This window comes from Thamnophis elegans, chromosome Z (genome assembly GCF_009769535.1).
Source record: "Thamnophis elegans isolate rThaEle1 chromosome Z, rThaEle1.pri, whole genome shotgun sequence".
Taxonomy (NCBI): domain Eukaryota; kingdom Metazoa; phylum Chordata; class Lepidosauria; order Squamata; family Colubridae; genus Thamnophis; species Thamnophis elegans.
Window position 1 is genome coordinate 117,736,764 of NC_045558.1, and position 20,199 is coordinate 117,756,962.

A 20,199-nucleotide genomic window follows, 5' to 3' on the forward strand; every position below is an offset into this window, starting at 1 on the left:
AAAATTTGGATGCTTTGCAATTGGTTCATTTACGATATCCGAAGTGTCCCGGAGTCACCTGATCATCTTTTGCGCTCCTCAGCCAAGCAAAGTCAATGGGGAAGGCACTGAAGTATTAGTATCTTAACAACGCCAGTGATTTCCTTAACGATAGCGGCAAGAAAAGTGTGGTAAAATGGGGCAAAACTCACTTGACAAATAAATGTTTCATTTGGCCTCAATTGTGGTCGTTTGCCGAGGGTTACCTGTTCATTCAAAGTCTTGCTCCAAGTTCACCCATTACTTGCAGAAACAATTGGGTGAAGTAAGTTTAAGTTCATGATCTTATAAAACCTGTTTATTAAAATGCTCTACACTTTGAGATGGCCAGCCACAATTGTAGCCCCAAAGGTGCTTTTTCAAGAGGCAACTGGACTTTCTAGTTTTTTTTTTGAAGACGTTTCACTTCTTATCCAAGAAGCTTCTTCAGCTCTGTAGTCTCGTGTTCCTCATGGCCACTGTGTGCCAAAGACACTGGTGTCTTGGCACTTCAGTTACAAGAGGTTCATACAGTATAAATGTGGTGACCAACTCTGTCAGCGTAGATCAACCATTCTCAGCTTGTCCTCTGGATGTGCCAAGGTTAAAACTTTCTGAATTTCCTGCCAGCAAGTCCAATAAGATTCCCATCTTATCTGGGAATTTTAGGAGTTGTAGTCAGGGATATCTGCAGGGAGGAAGGCATCAGCCAAGATGCTGGCCACAAACATGAAATTTTAGTCCTGTCTCTTTGATTGTGGCTGCCACCTTGGATTTTGTTTCTCTCCCTCTTATTGTTACAGATTGTGGCTGTAACTTTTAACCCTTCTGGAGCATTCAAGGCTGGGGAAAAACCTAGAATTCCCCCTTACCTGAATATAAACTATTAAATAACTTCATTTAGTGACTGTTTGAAGTTAAAATGGCAGCGACAAGTGACTTATGACCATTTTTTACACTTGCAGCATCCCCATGGGCATGTGATCAAAATTCAGATGCCTGGCAACTGACTTGTATTTATGACATGTCCTGGGGTCATGTGATCACCTTTTGCAATCCTTCTGACAAGCAAATTCAGTGGGAAAAATTAGATTCACCTAAGAACGGGTGACTTAACAGTTGCAGTGGTTGTCAATTGTGGTCGTAAGTCGAGAGCTAACTGTACAATGCTAGAAATAAGGCTGGTGACTTTCAGAGTGCCTGAAAATGAGGTTGTGTAGATTCATAGTCTGGCTTGGCAGCTGCTGGCTTAACAGCATCTGATCCTGCTACCTTGGGAACCGGCACTGCATTCGTCTGCTTCAAAAAGTAACACGCTACGATGGAAAGAGAGAGCGTTTAATTCCTAGAGTTGATGTTTTGGGTTGTTGTTTTTTTTTTTGTCTAGAATGGATCTGCTATTGGATAGGCTGACGTTCCAATCTCCCCAAAGCTTTCTAAGCCAAATTAACTGCCAGTCCAAATTATCTGTTGGGATTATTGAGAAGGAAAAACTTCAGAGGCCACACAGCTTGTTCTGAGCCACTTGGGTGAAACAGCAAGACAAAGATGTAGTTAACAACAGGGCAGAGAAAGTGATTCTCGCTCACAGTTTGCTTCTGCATCATCACAGCACAGCTCTTAATATTCATTTATTCGGAGGTGCAGTTCTTAAAAGACTGCAGTCAGTCCAGAATATTCTTGATATTTTATCTATAAGCAAGATACCAACAAAGACGTTAAGAGTAGCAGTTCGGAAAGGTTCCTGATTTCAAGGAATCTTCTCCCGTTCTCAACAGCCTGCCAGATTCTAGAGAAGGTTTAAAAAGTATTAGGTTAAACAATGTTCTGCTGAGGCTGATGAGCCTCATCGTCCCCCTCTGTGAAATGGACATGCAATCAACAGCTTTAACCTGCAAAGGGGTAGAGGGATTAGAAGTAGCAGGCACGTAGCATCTTTGGATCTTCAGGGCTGCACACTTGTGGGAAAGTGGGAGGGGGGGTTTGCATGGAGTTGGTGGAGGTATTTAGCCATAACATTATTTTCTCTGAGAGTCAAGGATGTTCAGCCTGCACTTGGGCGGCATCTCCAGTTGGGATGGTGGATTGGTTGGACCATGTGACGGACATGTAGGTGCAGGGGAAGAGACTTTGACTTTCCTTTGGGTGGGGAAAACCTGGAAGCTTTCAATTTCAGGTATGCCCAGATGTGCCATCTTTAATAAATGGAACTTTGAGGAAATGCCTGCCTCAGAGTTTTCTCTGGTTGGGGATGTTACTTGAAACACTGAGACATATTTTCTTAAAAATACAAGCTAAATAATTTCATCCATAGGCCCCTTCCTAGTTAATCTATTCGTTCACCTTTCAGGCTGTTATTCTTGCCTGGATTAAATTTCAGTTTATTGATAGTGAATCACTATACTAATTTCAAATATCAATATTTCCATTATTCAATTTGCATCATCAAAACACAGATGACACTATATCTTTATGATAAATTTTCATTGTTGTCTTCCACTGCTGATTTTCCTGTGGAGGAAGCCAGAGGCAACTGTGCATTTGAAACGACTGCCTACTTAGGAAACATATCCAGGGAAGGATCCAACAGACTTGGTAAAACATGAAGGGGGAGAGATTCCACCCCCCCCGCCCCAACTGCATTATTGGGGACAGAGGTGGGTTCCTACCAGTTTGCACCAGTTCGGTAGAACCGGTTCGTCAAATCTACCGAACCGGTTAGAAGAGTGTCCATCAGTGGACCCGGAAAGCAGGCCACACCTACAGAAGAGGTTCCAAAATTTTTTGAAACCCACCACTCACTCTCTCTCTCTCTCTCTCTCTCTCTCTCTCACACACACACACACACACACACACACACACACACAGAGACTCAAAGAGAGAGAGAAAGAGAAAGAAAGAAATAAAGAAAAAAGAAAGAAAAAGTGAGAGATGAAAGAAAAAAAGAAAAAAGGGATAGAGAGACAAAAGGAAGGAAAGAGAGAGAGAGAGAGAGAGAGAGAGAGAGAACACATGGCCGGCAAGCCACTCCCACTAGGTCACATGGCTGGCAAGCCACTCCCACAAAGGAGGCCACACCCACAGAGTAGGTTCGAAAATTTTTTGAAACCCACCACTGATTGGGGAACAGGATTGGCTGTTGTATGAAGGGACCTGGAGAACAGGATTAAGTTGTTGATATCCCATCTTAAGTGAAGATATCCTATCGATGTTGAGGTACTAAAAGACCAGTCCACCATGTCTAGGGGAAGGAAGCAAGTTATACTGTATATGAGTGTGTATAAAATTCTTCCTTGCATCCTACAGATAAGATCAGTATTTCTCAATCTTGTGAACTTTCAGATGTGTGGACTTAAACTCTAGGAGGAGAATTCTGGGAGTTGAAGTCCACGCATCTGAAAGTTCACAACGTTGAGAAACATTAGATAAGACTGCCTCAGAAGCATGTGTTCTTTCTTGATCTGACAGTTGAGACATCAGCAAATATAGCGATTTTCAGCAAGAATCTGTTTTATTAAGGGATCATTAAAAAAATTAATGTATAAGAAAAAACAGTAATCTCAGGGACCAGGGACTTCCATCTCTGGTGGAATTATTTCACAGGGGTTATCTCCAACCTCCTGGTCTCCAAATTGAAACAACAAGAAAGGTTTTTTGTCTGTTTTTTCAACTGGCACAAATTCTGCATCTCTTGCCAGATGAGTCACTCTGGAGGAGAACTCGGAGACCTGTTCTTTGCTGAGGTCAGGCAAGAAGCTACAAGAAGAGGACATAAATCGACAAGGAAAGACTGTCAGCCGTTTGTGTAGATAACAATTCAGTTGTCTGGCTTCTACATTAAGTTGCTCTAAGGAAAAAAACATCTTTCCATTTTTGTTTTGTCATTTGTTTTAATACAGTTTGCTTAATGTGCAAACAATGTATTCACTCAACAGAGAAATCAGACCTTTATTGCATTAGTTTGTAATGTAATAAGACCATTTTCAAAAGATGTAAGATTTACAATGGAGAAAATTGTAACCCAGGACATTGGAACAAAATCTACTTCACACACAAGCAAAATTTACAGTTCAAAGGCAGAAACAACAGCTAAAAACCATATCAGCAGCTATGAGAGTTAGGAGGAAATTGTCTTTAGCTCTTATTCACACAACCAGTTTTGCTGCACTCTTTTCTTGTCCTGGAACTGGGAAGAACTCCCACTGCCCTCAATTTTGCTGTCCTCCTAACTACCACTGATGCCCATCCAGAAAAGGACTTTGTTGTGCTGCTATATATACAGGTGGACCATACAATGCTGTAAGGACAGGGATGGGTGGCTTACTGTGGTTAAATCTGAATGTCATCAATCGTGATAAAGGACATTACCAGTCACTCCTCCATAGAGTATGTCCTGAGGTGGTCCTTGCCCACTCCAAGTACTCTCCATCCAATCAACTTCTTTCCTGTTACCCCCTTCCCAAACTGTCAGTCTATTAATCATTAGAGGGGAGCAAGGGGTTCATTCCTCTTGAGCACCTCCTAGTGGTTGCTTGAAATGTGTGGCCTGGATGCAGCTGCTGTCGAAGCTTTTTTAGAGTCTTTGGAGCCTAGGGGCAATTTGCTTAGCTATTGGATATGTCTACAGAGATTCTCAGTCAGCCAGGTCATAGTTGCCCCAAAGGTGCTTTTTCAAGAGGCAACTGGGCTTTCTTGTTTTTCTTTGAAGCTGTTTCACTTTTCATCCATGAAGATTCTTCATTCTGACTGAATGGTGGGCAGTGGAAGGATTCATACTATTTATATAAACTGAGCAATGTGATATGTGCAGTACAATGCAGTGAGCCATGTGCAGATCTGTACATTGGGGAAACAAAACAACCATTTCATGAACACATGGCACAACTTAGGAGATCAAACCCATCAGAACATAATTCAGAAGTCCATCTGCACTTAAAAAACAAAGACGATTCTTCTGAAGACAGCAAAGTCCACATTTTGGACAGAGAGGACCGCTGATTTGAAAGAGGCCATCTATGTCAAAATTGAACGGTCCTCTCCCAACAGAGGTGTGGGGACATGAAATCATCTATCTCTAGTCTACAACACAGTCCCTTCAACAGTTCCAAGAAGGCTTCACACCCGTTTGCACCATTCAGGTGACCCCCGAGGACACAAATAAATCTCCAAGTGGCCTCAAGGATTCTCTAAAAGAATGCAAATGACCAGCTGTCTGCAAGGAGTATAAAATCTTCCATTCCCCACCATCTAGTCAGAGCTGAAGAAGCTTCTTGGATGAAAAGTGAAATGTCTTCAAAGAAAAAAAAGAAATTCCAATTGCCTCTTGAAAAAGCACCTTTGGGACAGCTACTGGATACTCTCTTGTCCATCCAACACAAAAGCACCTCAGAAGAATCCACTATATTGTATCAAAAAAGTGTGTGGTCTAAGGATGTTGAAATGGTCTTCAACAGCAGGATTTACAGTATATGTGTGCAGAGTCCATTTATTGGCTGCTTTGATCTGATCGCTCAAAGCTGCCCATTTGAAAGCACACGTACACGTATGTACACATACATGTAAATGGTAATGCTGAGTTCTAGGCAGAGATTGGATAAAATTAATTCCACAGCAGACTTGCTGGATCAAAAACCTCAACTGCATAAACTTAGGTCACCATGCATCCTAAACTATCCACACAGAAGTGCTTTGACTCAGCATAAAATGGGAAACTTCTGTAAGACATTTTAAGTTCTCTTTAGCAACAGGCTGATGAGAAAAGAAATAATGATAAATGGGCATACATGACAGGCAACAAGACTGTGTTATGAAGACTCTTAACTTGGCACCAAAAACTCAGCAAGACAAGCTTCTGAATAGTTTTTACAACTGTGATGTCATTGCATACTCTGCTTACAAGCCTTCTAAGGACGAGTCTGTCTATAACTGATGCCCTCAAAAGAATGAGCAAGTCCATGTGACACAAATTCTACACACAGCACACATGGAGGTGCATCTAAGTATACAAGTAGAAGTGGACTGCGGTTCTCTCCCAAACTCTCCTCCAAAAATAATTTATCCAAATGAACTTTTTTTGTATCTACTTAGCTAGCAATTCTTGTGACTTCATCAACTTTCGTACTCATGGTTGAAGGGGCTTCTGCTGAACTAGGCCACTTGTTTATCCGGTTTATATTAACCTTGTTCTCAGCCTATGTATTCTAAACTTTGGTGGTGGTCGACCTTTCATAGTTTTCTCCATCTTGCAGATGAGTGGATTTCAACTCCCATAATTCCCACAAACTGACTGAATGAAGTTGTAGATTTTTGTATAAATGTATTATATAAATTGTTCTTGAAGTTAATTGTCCCAGACTACCCAATATAAATCTGTAAAGGTAGTCCTCAACTTACAACAGTTTGTTTAGTGACTGTTCACAGTTACAACAGCTGTCAACTCTGAAGTTGAAAAAAGTCACATGACTGTTTTTCACATGATGGTGACCCTGTAGTCATATGACCAAAATTCGTATGCTTGGCAACCAGTTCATATTTATGACGGTTGCAGTGTTTCAGGGTCATCTGATCCCACTTTGCGACCTTCTAACAAAAAAGGTCAATTGGGAAGCTAGGTTATTAGCTTAACAATGATAGTGATTCACTTAATAACTATGGCAAGAAAAGTCGCAAAATGGGGCAAAATTCACTTAACAAATGTTTCGCTTCGAGACATACGTTTTGGGGTCAATTGTTGTCATAAGTCGAGGGCTACTCATACAAGCAATGCAGCTGAATGGAAAGAAACATGAGTGACATCAATTCTGAAAAAAGTTCAACCCCAGTGTAGAATTTGGAGGTTTGTTTTCTTGTCCTGCTGAAAATGAGAGAATGAAAACAGCAAAACTTACTTTGTTAACTCAACAATAAGAGTGGCTTTTGGAGCTGACACCAGACTCAAATTTGGTTTAAGATAATGCACCATACTACAAAAAAGTAAACAAAGAAGAAATGAATGTAATTAGAAGTAAGTATCTTGGTCCCTCAGCTTGATCTGGAGTGGTCTATGCAATTTGTTTTTTTGTTTTTTGGCTATTACTGAAATATTACTGAAATTTCTGCAAACTTCCACTTGTCTCATCATGCTGACATATACATGATAATGGTGGAAAAAACTTGCATTATTATATTGACTGAAATATGTTCTATCCATGTGGTATGTACAGAAGCATGGTTTTAAATGTGGATAGCTGTCAGTAACTTTAAAAAATTCATACAGGTAGTCCTTGATTCATGACCATGGAGCCCAGAATTTTGGTCTTAAGTAGTACATTAAGTCACCATGTTGACTCAACTTTTGCAATCGTTGTTATGATGGTCATAAAGTGAGGCAATGTGGTCAGTAAGTGAATCTTGTGATAATTAAGCAAACCATATTGCTGTTATGCAAATTCAGCATATTCAATGGGTGCTTTTTTGCCATTTTACATGAAATGCAATCATAACACTGCAGGGTTGTATGGCAGTTGTAACTCTGACACAGATCATAAGTAACTTTTTTCAAGTCCAGCATTATTATTAATGGTCATTAAGCGAGAACTACCTGTAAAAGAGTTTGGAGAGTTGGCAGTATCATGACATTTGTGAAACAACCAAATACGATGAGTGGGGACGTGTTTCTTTTTAACAAGGCCAATAGCTATTTGGTAACACCATTAATCTAGATAGATCATCTCTCAATGATGTTGGTTATTTCCCATATCTTAGTAGGAAATCAATCAGGAAGAATCCCCAGCGGAGAAGTTCCATGCTGTCCTATTCTTACCCGCAAGAGAAGAAGAAAAGATTGAAAAGCTGTTGATATTTGGCTTTGTGATGGAGTTCAGGAAGGCAGTCAAGAGGCAGGAAATGGACATGGACATCTTCTGTTGCAGGAAGTCCTATAGCATTGGAAAGACTACATTTCTAAAAGTTGTTAGAAAAAGAGCTAGCTTAAAAAGAGGACATGTAAATATATATCCCAGTAGCCTGAGTAAAAAAAACCCTGTACAAATAGATCTAATAGGTAAGGTAGTAGCAGAGCACCAAGGAATGGTTTTTGAGGAAGAGAAGAATAAGGAAAACAAATAGGTGAATAAAAGCAAAGAGATCATACACAAACTTGAATCATCCTGTCTCCCTTTTCCTTTAGGAAGCCTCAATCAGGCAGATGTACATAACAATTTTGAAAAGTCCGCATTTATAAATGTGAGATTCTCGGGAAATTATTACCGATGACTACGTACAAGAGCAGAAGAAGCATATAAAGGACTACCTGCATTTGTTAAAAGGAAGAGAATGCACCAATCATGTACCTTTTGTAGCACACAATACAGTACAGTCACCTCCACTCTGAAGATCATCATCATCTTTCCCCTCTTCAGATGGGGCTGAAGGATTGTAGCGAGCGTGGTATCTCAGTTCGTACAATAGGGCAGTGATATTTTGCAAGGATATTTCTTGGGCATTCTGTGAATGAAAAGATGATCAGCTTGAAAATGTGCACCAATACAAGACCTTGTTCTGAGCTACCCCTAGATGCAGCCATAGCTTTCATAAATATCAATTTCTATCTCCCCACCCCCACACCAAGTATCATGCTTACTTTACTAGGGTGGCCATTGATGGTTTTCAGCAGACTGGGATCTTCAGCTTCAACACCAAATGTGATATATGGGCCAGTGGTGATATCTCCCCAATATCCCCGTGCTGGCATGAGTTCCCCTTTCTAGGAGATGAGAGATCTGAATGAGTTAATTTGGTCTGTCATATCATTGTTATTTATCCCTAATTGGGTTTCCAAGCTAGGGTGGGAGAGAAAGCAATTATAAAGATGAGAAGGGGAATGCAGTAGGGTGTGCATCTCCAAACTTGGCAACTTTAAGATTTGTGACCTTCAATGCTCAGAATTCCCCAGCCAGCCAGCCTGGTTAGGAAATTCTGGGATTTGAAGTTTTAAATGCTTTAAAACATTTTTAGTAGACATGCAGGAAATATAGTCTAATAGTGAACTTGCTAATTTATGATATGCACCACTCTTTAAATATTCATCAGCTCAGACATTAAATGACTGGCTGAGGAATTCTGAGAGTTGAAGTCCACAAGTCTTAAAGTTGCCAAGTTTGGAGACCCTGAGTTCCGGTTATAAAAGCAAAAGGTAAAGCCCCCTTTTCCAACTTCTGCTAAAAATTCTGCCCCTTTCAGTAGATGCACAAGTAGGCCAATGTAGGAAAAACACCATTCATTTTGGACCATGGACTCTGGTCTCATGGTAGGAAAACTGGCAGTGGCAGATTAGATTTGTGACTGCTTCAGATTCTAATAATATTTATACTTTATGCACATGAGGAACTATGAAGGGCTTTATGACAACTTAAATGAAGGTAGCACAAATCTCTTTGCAATTTTATTGCTAGGATCCATCATAAGGAAAGTGGTCTTTCAGTCTGTAGAGAAACTGAGTAAATGGCTGGGAAAATGAGGAAAAAGTAGGACCAAAAAAGATTAGAAACATATAGCAATGCTAAAAGAAAGGCGATGTTACCCTTTCAGCCCACATCAGATCTGCTACTAGTATATGGGTGTACATAATCCAATTGCAGCAAATGTCTAAGGATTACTGAAAGAGTTGCTGTGAATTGGATACTTTTATCTTGTTCTTTGAAAAATCTAGTAGTGGCTACATGTCATTTCCACTCTGTTGCTACAACAGCTTTACAAGACTATATCACAGAAAAGTTAAGAATCTGGAGTAAGTTGATTTTAATATAATTTTCTCATTGCTTACATCCCGATACTCATTATCACTCAGCATATGCTGCTGTGAAATGTGCTCTTTTGAACTTGGACAAAAGGTAAAAGTTTTAAAATCACACGTACACAGGTAATCCTTGAATTACAACCAATTGTTTAATGGCTGTCTGAAATTATAATGGAACTGAAAAAAGTGACATGACAGTTTTTCACACAACCATTGCAGCATCACCATGGTCACATGATTAAAATTCAGATGCTTGGCAACTGGTTCGTATTTATGACAGTTGCAGTGTCCCACGGTTACGTGATTGCCTTTTGTGACCTTCTGACAAGCAAAGTCAATGAGGATGACAGATTCACCAAAAAGTGTGTCACTAATTTAATAACTACAGTGTTTCACTTAACAACTGTGGCAAGTAAGCTGGTAAAATGGATCAAAATTCACTTTAAAATGTCTTGCTTAACGACATAAATCAAGCTGGTTGAGTAATAACAGATCCCAATTCCCTACTCCACCTCCCCATGTGTTCTTAGGTTTTAATGTTTGATTTTAATTATTGATATGTTTATATTTATATAGAGAGAATATTTTACAACTGTAAGTTGCCTAGAGTTACCCTATGATAAGATGGATGGCCAATACATTTTATAAACAAACTGAGGTGGCGCAGTGGTTAAATGCAGCACTGCAGGCTACTTCAGCTGACTGCAGTTCTGCAGTTCGGCTGTTCAAATCTCACCAGCTCAGGGTTGACTCAGCCTTCCATCCTTCCGAGGTGGGTAAAATGAGGACCCGGATTGTTGTTGGGGGCAATATGCTGACTCTGTAAACCGCTTAGAGAGGGCTGAAAGCCCTATGAAGCGGTATATAAGTCTAACTGCTATTGCTATTGCTAAACAAATAGATATTGGACTCAATTGTGATAGTAGGTCAAGGACTATTTGTATTTTATAGCATTGTCCAATCAGAACTACACCACACTACCCCCTCCCTTTTCTCTCCATACCTTAGCAATCATCTAGAACAGTGGTCTCCAACCTTGGCAACTTTAAGACCTGTGGACTTCAACTCCCAGAGTTCCTCAGCCAGCTTTGCTGGCTGAGGAACTCTGGGAGTTGAAGTCCACAAGTCTTAAAGTTGCCAAGGTTGGAGACCATTGATCTAGAGCAGTGTTTATCAACCTTGACAACTTGAAGATTTGTGGACTTCAACTCCCAGAATTCCCTTGCCAACTCCCAGCATCTTAAAAAAGTGAAAGGCCTCACGTGTCTCATGAGACGTCCAGATGCCAAGGTTTTGTTGGGGACATCGTAGACAGCTTCTCGCATTTCAAAGGCCATGCCTGTATTACGCCAATGGAAAAACTCATGGAAGTTTATCGTTGTGGCCTAGATGGAGAAAGAGAACACAGGTAAGTCCCCAACTTACCACCACAATTGAGCCCAAAATTCATGTTACTAATTGAGATGCTGGTTGGGTGAATTTTACCCCGTTTTATAACTTTTCTTGACACATTTTTTAATGTGAATCACTGAGGTTGGAAAATTAGTAACGCTGTGTTAAGTGAATCTGGCTTCCCCACTGACTTTGCTTGTCAGCAGAAGATGATCACATGACCCTCGGGCACTGCAACAGTCATAAATATGAACCAGTTTAAAAACATCTGAATGTAAATCACATGACCACAGAGGTGCTGCAATGGTCATAAGTGTGAAAAATGGTCACAAGTCACATTTTTCAATGCCATTGTAACTTCCAAACAGTTATTAAAGGAATTGTTGGTAAGTTGAAAACTACCTGTATTGCAAGGGCAGAAGTGCCCCTACCATGATCTCTTAGTCCCATACCCCAATTGTGCTTGGCTAATATTTCCCCATATTTTAGCTACATACCCCATGCTCGTGCAGTTTCATGGTGAGATCCCAGTCACACACTCCACGACGAGAGTCATAACGGGTGCCCAGGTATTGCCGCAGACGCAGGTCCCAAAGCTGCTTGATCTGGAAAGCTTGTGGGTCTGGATTTCGCCAGAACTGAAAAATGGCCTCTAATTGGTCCCGCTCCCTGAACTATCCAAACAGGAAGAAGAATTAGGAAGTTCCTGAACCCCATGAAGGGGGGGGGGAGGAGAGCGTCAAGGAGCTAAATCCAGAAAACAATGTCCCCCCCCTGCCTTTTCATTGTTTTTAAACATTCCCTGCCTCTTTTATGCTTTTAGTAGTTTATCAAATAGTGTTCAGAGTCTCTCTATGTGGAACAAACAAATAAAAATGTGGAGTACAGTAACTTGGATCCACAATCCAGGATGTGTGGCTATAGACTGTGGATCCCAAAGAGCCACAACAGCATGATAAATACGTCTTCATTGCTCCTTCAGTGATAACCTGATTTTTGGATTATTTTGCATTTCACCTTGAGTGCAGAGAAATCCAAAACAGGGAGATTAGCCAGCTGGAAGTCAGAGTCTGTGATGTAACGGATGAAGAGGGCTGCTTTCTCCTGCAGATAGGCAGCAGTCTGACTCCGAAGGTGAGTGTTCCCCATTAGTTCCAAGAATGTCTCACTCTTCTCTTGGGTGAAGGAGAACACAGCAAAGAGATATCAATGGTAAGGCATTAAGATTCAATTTTCTGGATCTGCCACCTATTCCCAACCATCAGAGTGATCCAGAAGCCCAAATCAACTGGTTGCAAAAGGAGGGAATGAAGCTGGAGTAGATGAGAAAGAGTACTTTCTCCTTACCTTGTAGGCCCATTTTGTCTGGAGGCTCCAGAGCCAGGTTCAAGAACAACAGCTGCCGACTCACAGCCTCCAGATTGTTCTCCAGAATGTAGAACTGAGCGAACGAGAGAGGCAATTAGTTGAGCAAAGTGGAAAATTTTCCTCATTACACTGTGAATATAAAAATGGAAACTGCCTTACATCAATTGGACCACTGAGTCATTGAAACCAATTTTTTTTTAAGCAGATTAAAAAGATGTGAAACATATCACTGATCTGCAACATCTTATTAAGTTTGTCTCTTAATTAAATAAGACATGCTTAGCACAAAATGAAATATCTGATTGTCTGGCCTGCAGCACTTCTCAAGCTAGCCCCACTCCTTCCTCCTTACTGGTGATAAAGCAGAATAACCGATAGATATTTTATCAGTAAAAGACATGATCGGAAAATTATTTCCTGGGAGATGAGAATTCTTATCCAGTTTTTAAAATGAAGTACCCACTCAAGCTGACGGAAGCAAATGTCTGTGAATTAGAGTGAGTATGTGGTGTGCACCAGATAAATATAAATTGGCAGGTTGTGGAAGAGAGTGAGTGAGTTGACTACAGGAAGCTTGGGGTGGTAGGGCTTCTCTTAGGGAGGAGTTCCGTTGTTTTTATTTTGGAGTTTTTTTCTTCACTTTTTGCCTATATATTTGTAAATAAAGAAGATATTACAAAAATAGTGCAGCTCTTCAGTACTGTCGCATCCCAAAAGAGCAGTAAATCTACCCTTCATTTTTTCCATGATAGATAATCCTCAATTTATGACCACAATTGAGCCTCAATTTTCTGTTGCTAAGTGAATCTGGCTTCTCCATTGCCTCTAGTCATCAGAAGATTACAAAAGGTGATCAGAGGACCCCAGGAAACTGCATCCGTCATAAATGTGAGTCAATTGCCAAGCATCTACATTTTGACCATAGGGATGCTGCAACAGTCATGTGAAAAACAGTCATAGGTCACTTTTTTCAGTCCTGTTGTAACTTTGAACGGTCACTAAAGGAACTGTTTTGTAAGTTGTGAATTATCTGTATTTAGATGTTGAAAACATCCAAACAAGCTTCCTAGAGAGAAATTCTGGATCCTAAATTCTTCAGCTGTAACCTACTTGGTAAGAACTCACTCCCTGCATCCTTACACTCTTCCAGAAAATTCTTTTTCTATTTTAAAAGCTTTCCCACTCTACTATTCAACTGGTCCTCTACAAACTGATTCATTGTCCAAGAACCGTTGTACTCCAATACTTCATTTCTATCATAAATGATTCAAGCAAAGCTCCTATGAGACCGATAACAGGAATTCAAAGTTTTCTTTTACAGCCCTGCTCCATTCTCCCCCACAAATCCTCTTGTTATGAAGTGACACCGAAAAATGCTTGCTGTGAGAATCACAACTGTTGACTCATAGCCTCATGATGAAAGAAGGGCACCAAAGGACATCCGTGCGAATGTAGGAGTTGCTATGGGGGATTGCAGTGATGTTGCATCTGTGGTCACACATGCCCTTGTACATCTTTGCTTCCACACCTCCACCTCGCATGTCAACCACAATACACATGAACTTCAGCACTGTGATGAGCTGAAGGACTATCATTGGTGGACAGCTACCAAAGCAGCCCTGTCAGACTGCTCAGTATGACAGGAATTAATTAATGTCATCACACATTTTAGGAAAAGGAAAAGAGGCGGAATAAACCACCATCACTTTATCACATGGGCAAGATGACTTAAATTTGAGATGAGAACTCACTAGTTTTGGTGTCTCTGATATAGCCCAACAGAGAAATCTTTTCCCCTGAAGAAGAAAGTGCAGTTCTTCCCAATCTCCTTGGTGAATTTTAGCTACTGATAATAGACTTTTTATAGAAAAGCAACTAAATATCAGGAGGAATTCTGGTATTTTCTTGATGTTTCAAAACATTCTCAACTGCATCGTCAAGCATTTATGTATCACTGTTTATATTTGCAAAGGCTTTTATAATTTCTGTAGCCAATCTGTTAGAGTAATTTTTTTTGGAAGGCTGAATATACTGCAACGGGAATGGACAATTGCGCCTTAAAAATGATTTAAATATTTATTTTTATTTACTAGTACACTTTATTATCTGCCTTCTCATGGAAACCAGTAATAGAATAACTGAGTTGGAAAGGATCTTGTAGGTCTTCTAGTCCAACTCCTATACCATTTCAGGCAAATGGTTGTTCAGTCTCTTAAAAACCTCTAGTGTCGGAGAAGCCACAACTTCTGGAGGCAAGTTGTTCCACTGGTTAATTGTTCTCACTGTTAGGAATTTCTCCTTAGTTCTAGGTTGCTTCTCTCCTTGGTTAGTTTCCATCCATTGCTTCTTGTCATGTCTTCAGGTGCTTTGGAGAATAGGTTGACCCTCTCTTCTTTATGGCAGACCCTGAGATATTGGAACACTGCTAAGTAAGTGTTCCAATAGTAAAGTTCCTATGCTGTCTCCTAATGAGACTCAGATTTGTTTTAGTTTCAGTAAGATTGCTACTGCATCATTTGGCAAAATGCAACCAAGATTTTTTGTTAAAACAACAACAACGTATCACTGTTGCAAGCCTATTCCAAGAAAACTCCCATTTGATGGGTAACAGACAAAACTTTATAGACTAAAATACAATAAATGGAGACAATTCTAAATTATTTGACAGAATGGCAGTGATTTATTAATGAAAGAAATAATTTGTAAGTCCATTCACTAGCACAGAAATGCTGTTCCTGCAGCAGATGCAAAGAAATGTACATTCTAGCTATAGAATTTGATTGGTCCTTTTGCCGAAATATATAGGTCAGCAGCTCCAACCTATTTGGCACTAGGGACTAGTTCCATGGAGAGAGGTTTTTCCATGGAATGGAAGGGGCATGATTTCATGTGCTGCCTGAATCCCAGGTATGAGGCTTCACTTGTTTACACGGCCTGGTTTCTGGCATGCCGTGGAGTGGTGCTGGTCCATGGCCCAGGAGTTGGGGATTCCTGGTATAGGTGTTTTATTAAATTATTAACAAAATAATAAATCTGCAAAGTTTAGTCATATAACCCAAGAAACCATTCAGTCTCTGCAGAATGGTGAGGAAATAAGAGGAAATAAAACATAAACTGAAGGAAAATGCAACATAATTATCAGGACAAACCAATGTGCAAAAGTATCATAAGGGAATCTGGCATGGAAGGAAAAAGTTACGCACGTTGATTTTTCTTCGAGGCTGCCGATGCATCTGACTCATCGTTTTTAGGATGTGTCGTGCATCTATTGATCCCACTAGCAGGATGTTCAGTTCAGGAACGCCATTCTGAGATAGTTTCAGATGCTCCGTGGAGGATTCTAGAGCTGTAGAGATAATTAGTATGTTAGTTCATGACTGCCAATATTCTATGTTAAAGACATATGTTATTTTCCTAATAGGAAAATCCTGCATGTTCAAGAACTGGCAAAGAATGTTTTCATATTCTGCATCTGTAAACAATTGCACATACAGTAAATAGTAATTTGCAGAAATGGAAAATGCCAGAAAGAGGCTGTTTTAAATTTGTGCCGTGTTGCAATTATGTTAGCTTCTGTTTACTTATGGATCATGGAATCAGACAATTTGACTGGAGAATCTAAATTTTTGCATGTGCCCATATCAAGGAGGTACAGTCTTTTTACAACAGTGAGCATATCGAGATTTGACAGCAGATTGTGACTGCTTTCATAAAATGCCTATCACAGACGGCTTTGTCTTTTTCTTAAAAAGCTGCCAGGACAGATATTATTCACCAAAATTGCCCATTCATTTGAAAGCAAACCAGCTCATCTGATCTACTTTTAGCTTTTTTTCTTCTAGTTAGAACAGTACATTTTCTGACAAAGCCCTGGGCTAAAAATTTTATTTTAAAAAGATTCTGTCAGGATGATGCAATGGCCCTGCAAATTCAGAGCATTTTTTAAAAATAAACACAAACTCAGAAAAAGAAATGAAGGATTGCTTTGCAACATAACAATTTCATATTTTCATTAAAAAAAACACCTTGACATTAATAGCAGGTAGGATAGGCCTGCTATTGAATATTAAAATATTGATAATGGGTATAAAAGTGGGAGGAGGTAAGAGCAATATTACCATACAGAACCAGCAGTTTGCCTCTCTGTGTGTATGTATATTTGTGTATGGAACACATATATAGGCAATAGAACATCAGCATCTGGTGGATCAATAAATATTTTTTATTCAGAGGTAGCTGCTCTCTAAAGGTAGCATCACATTATTGAGCCCACCTAGAAGCAGAAACAAGAGAGCTTTTGCTATTGGAAGCATAAAGCTCCTTCCACATTTGTGCAACGAGGCTCCAATTTCATAATAAAACATGAAAGCAGAGAGGAAAAGGGAACCCTGCATTTTGAACAAATAAGTGACACTTACACATTGCTTGCAAGTTGAGTGCTGGAGAAAACCCCCACCAAGCTGTGGTACCAAAACCATTGCCAGTACCTGCTGCTAACATGGCTGCAAAGAAAACATATCATATAAAAAAACCATAAAATTTAGGAATTATGTATCAGGAACCCATCACAATTGACTTACTCTCTTGCCATAATGTTATCTACTTTTTACATTCTTATACGAATCTGATCTTCCTCTAATAGTGTCATTCTGGGCAGAAATAAACATTAACCAGAACAAATTACCGTATACTAAAAATAGCTGCCCAATGTACAAATTATAAAATGACATCCAAACACAGCAAGTGAATAACTAGAAGGGAACTCCACTCAAATGGATCCAAACAGCATGGTTTTGATTTTGTTGTGACCTGGTTAATCTAAGAAAAAACTGCTCTTCTCAATTTCATCCTTTCCCATAGAACTGATCTATCTTATAGGATTGCTATCTCTCATCTTGTGCAGATTGATGCCTATATTTTTAATTTCTTGTGAACAACTCCAGTTCTTGGAATTACTGTATACTGTAATGCTTTGGACTCCATCAAACTGGAGAGAAAAAAATGTTATTCTTTTGATTTTACTTGTAGGACAGTTTATTAAGTAGATATCACACAGCTTTCTCTGAAAGGCAACTTGACTTACATCATTTATGAGCCAACATAGTTCAGGCTGATCTAAATTCTAAAATGAAAAGACAAACCTATTTACAAAAGACTCCATGCAACTTCCCAGTGCTTGTCTCCATATTTAAGTGACCTGATCATATGCACCTTTGTTCCCAATTTAAGCAAATCTTTTCAGAGGACATGAACAGGCATGGAATACAAATCCCTAATTATACCAATTTGCCAGTAATCAAGGATAAGTAAAAGGGCATTTGCACTGAAAGGAAATAAAAATTCACTAGCAGGAATCGAAAAAAAAATCAGAAGGGAAAGCTTTGTTGCAGCATTTGATATAACACGACGGCATTTGCTATATTCTGATCCCCACAATGACCTCAAGTAGAGACTAGAATAGTGTCAAGGGGACCATCTATCTACTAATATCCAGGACACCCAATTCTTATCCCAGCTTTTCATTTTAATTATTTCAAAAGTGCAAGCTTACAGCAGAATTCATAATGTTAAGACTCCGAAAATTAGTCCAATAAACTGAATAGGATGCTTAGTTTTAGATTTTCTCATATATTCTATGTAGCAAGCTATTTTTAAGATGAAAAAGGCTGCAGCAGTGTAATATGTGATTCTACGTTTGGGGTGGAAAGATAATGCATGGGGCATATATATGAGTATTATCACACTGATTTGGATTAGGAGTAAACATTCTTAACATGAATGCAACTGTAAATAGGAGGAACTTGAATTTGTTGTGAACAAATACTGTGGGGAACAACCTCACAAATTCAATTTATTCATATGAATAAATACAGTACATAAAATTTGCAAGGTCTAGCCTACCTCTGATGGTCTTAATTCAGTTTTATCTCAGGAAAGGGCTGTGTTTCAGCAATAAAATACTTGCCAAAGATCATTTCCTGAGGAAAAACTTGGAAAATTCTTCTCTGAAACCCTGGCAAAGGATTTTACCCATAAATAATTACAATTTTGAATTAAATTAACTAATTATATAGGGCAGATCTAGGTACTTTTGATTAATGCTTACTAATCTGTTTTTAAATGGAGCATCAAATAGATGTAACTAAAAAGTGGATCTCACCATTTAATATTGCAATAACAAAATAAGTTGCAAAAGATGAAATAGCTCTAATCTTACAACATTATGGCTTTGCACAATCTTCCAATCCAGCTAATATTATTCTAAATGACTATTTCCCAAAGTGTCAGGGATCCAAGAGGTCTGTAAAATCAAAATTATTTGCCAGCCTGTATTGAAAAATAATACATTAAAATCCTATCAAACAATTGGGAGAAGTGGTAGTGGTAGCAAACACATCAATTAATTTTTTTAGTATAGTAAATATTGATAAACAGAACCCATACACAATAAAAGCTTTTTTGGAGTCCTACATAATTTCAAAAATGGGAAGGAGACATGAGAGAAATAAATTTAGGAAACACTAATGAAGAACTCCAAAGGCTTATGTGGACTATATCTATCAATATTTTCTGTATTAGAAATTAAAATTGAGAAATCTTAAAAATATTTATTTATTCAACATTAAGGTTGCCCGGAAAGGTCTCAGGGACCCCCAGAGGTTCTCAGACTACAATTCGAGAACTACTCATCTATATCAGTGTTTTTCAAACTTGGCAAGATAGATGGATTTCAACTCACAACTGTTGGCTGGGGAAATCTGGGAGTTGAACTCTACCCATCTTAAAGTTGCCAAATTTGAAAAATACTGTCCTAGGTAGTTTGTCTGAAACGTATATGTAGAAAGCACCACTGAATTCAAACCAATTTATTTCTGAGTAAATTGTAGGCATAATGCACCTAAGATGCTATGATATAATTGTGCGAGGAGGATGAGGCAGTTCCACAATGGCAATAAATAGATTTAAAGCAATATATTCGTTGTGCAACAGCATGGCACGACCCTTGACATCTGATATTCATACAAATAGTCCTCAACTTACCACAGTTTGTTTAGTGACTGTTCAAAGTTACAAAGACACTGAAAAAAGTGACTTGTGACTGTTTTTCATACTTACTACCATTACAATATCCCCATGGTCAAAATTGAGAGGCTTGGCAATGGGCTCACACTTATGACGGTTGCAGTGATCCGAGGGGGTCATGTGAGCCCCTTTTGTCACCTTCTGATAAGCAAAGTCAGTGGGGAAGCCAGATACAGTTAACAGCCACGTCACTAACAACTGCAGTGATTCATTTAACGACTGTGGCAAGAAAGATCGTAAAATGGGCGAAATTCACTTAAACAGAAATTTTGGGCTCGACTGCGGTCGAGGATTACCTGTAATCCTATTTAGTTGGCCCATCCCTTACCCTGAGTTTCCCTTAACCAGCACTGAATTTAATTCGAATTTAAAACCTCCTCTACTGGATGTGTTCTGCTACTCTGCTGACCGGCACTGAAAATCACTTCGGTCTATCCCGCCATCCCTTCTACCCCCTCAGTTTGCCTTTAAGTGGAGTTACCCGCTTATTCCCTCCGCCACGATCCTCTGTCGAAAAAGTGGGTCGAAGCGCCCTTTCAGGTGTAGGTTCCTGTTGCCCACCC

General features: G+C 39.4%; 1 protein-coding gene across 1 annotated transcript; it reads right to left on the minus strand.

Moving 5' to 3' along the window:
* Positions 1 to 3,578: 3,578 nt before the first annotated feature.
* DNAAF3 (dynein axonemal assembly factor 3) lies at positions 3,579 to 20,199 on the minus strand. Its single transcript, XM_032238100.1, has 12 exons — positions 20,118 to 20,199; positions 16,972 to 17,055; positions 15,757 to 15,899; positions 12,533 to 12,626; positions 12,203 to 12,360; positions 11,683 to 11,859; positions 11,056 to 11,178; positions 8,639 to 8,761; positions 8,349 to 8,502; positions 7,820 to 7,934; positions 6,906 to 6,980; positions 3,579 to 3,774 (listed from the first exon to the last, which is right to left on the minus strand). The coding sequence occupies exons 2-12, from the start codon at positions 17,051 to 17,053 to the stop codon at positions 3,579 to 3,581; spliced, it is 1,440 nt and encodes a 479-aa protein (XP_032093991.1). The 5' UTR covers positions 17,054 to 17,055; positions 20,118 to 20,199.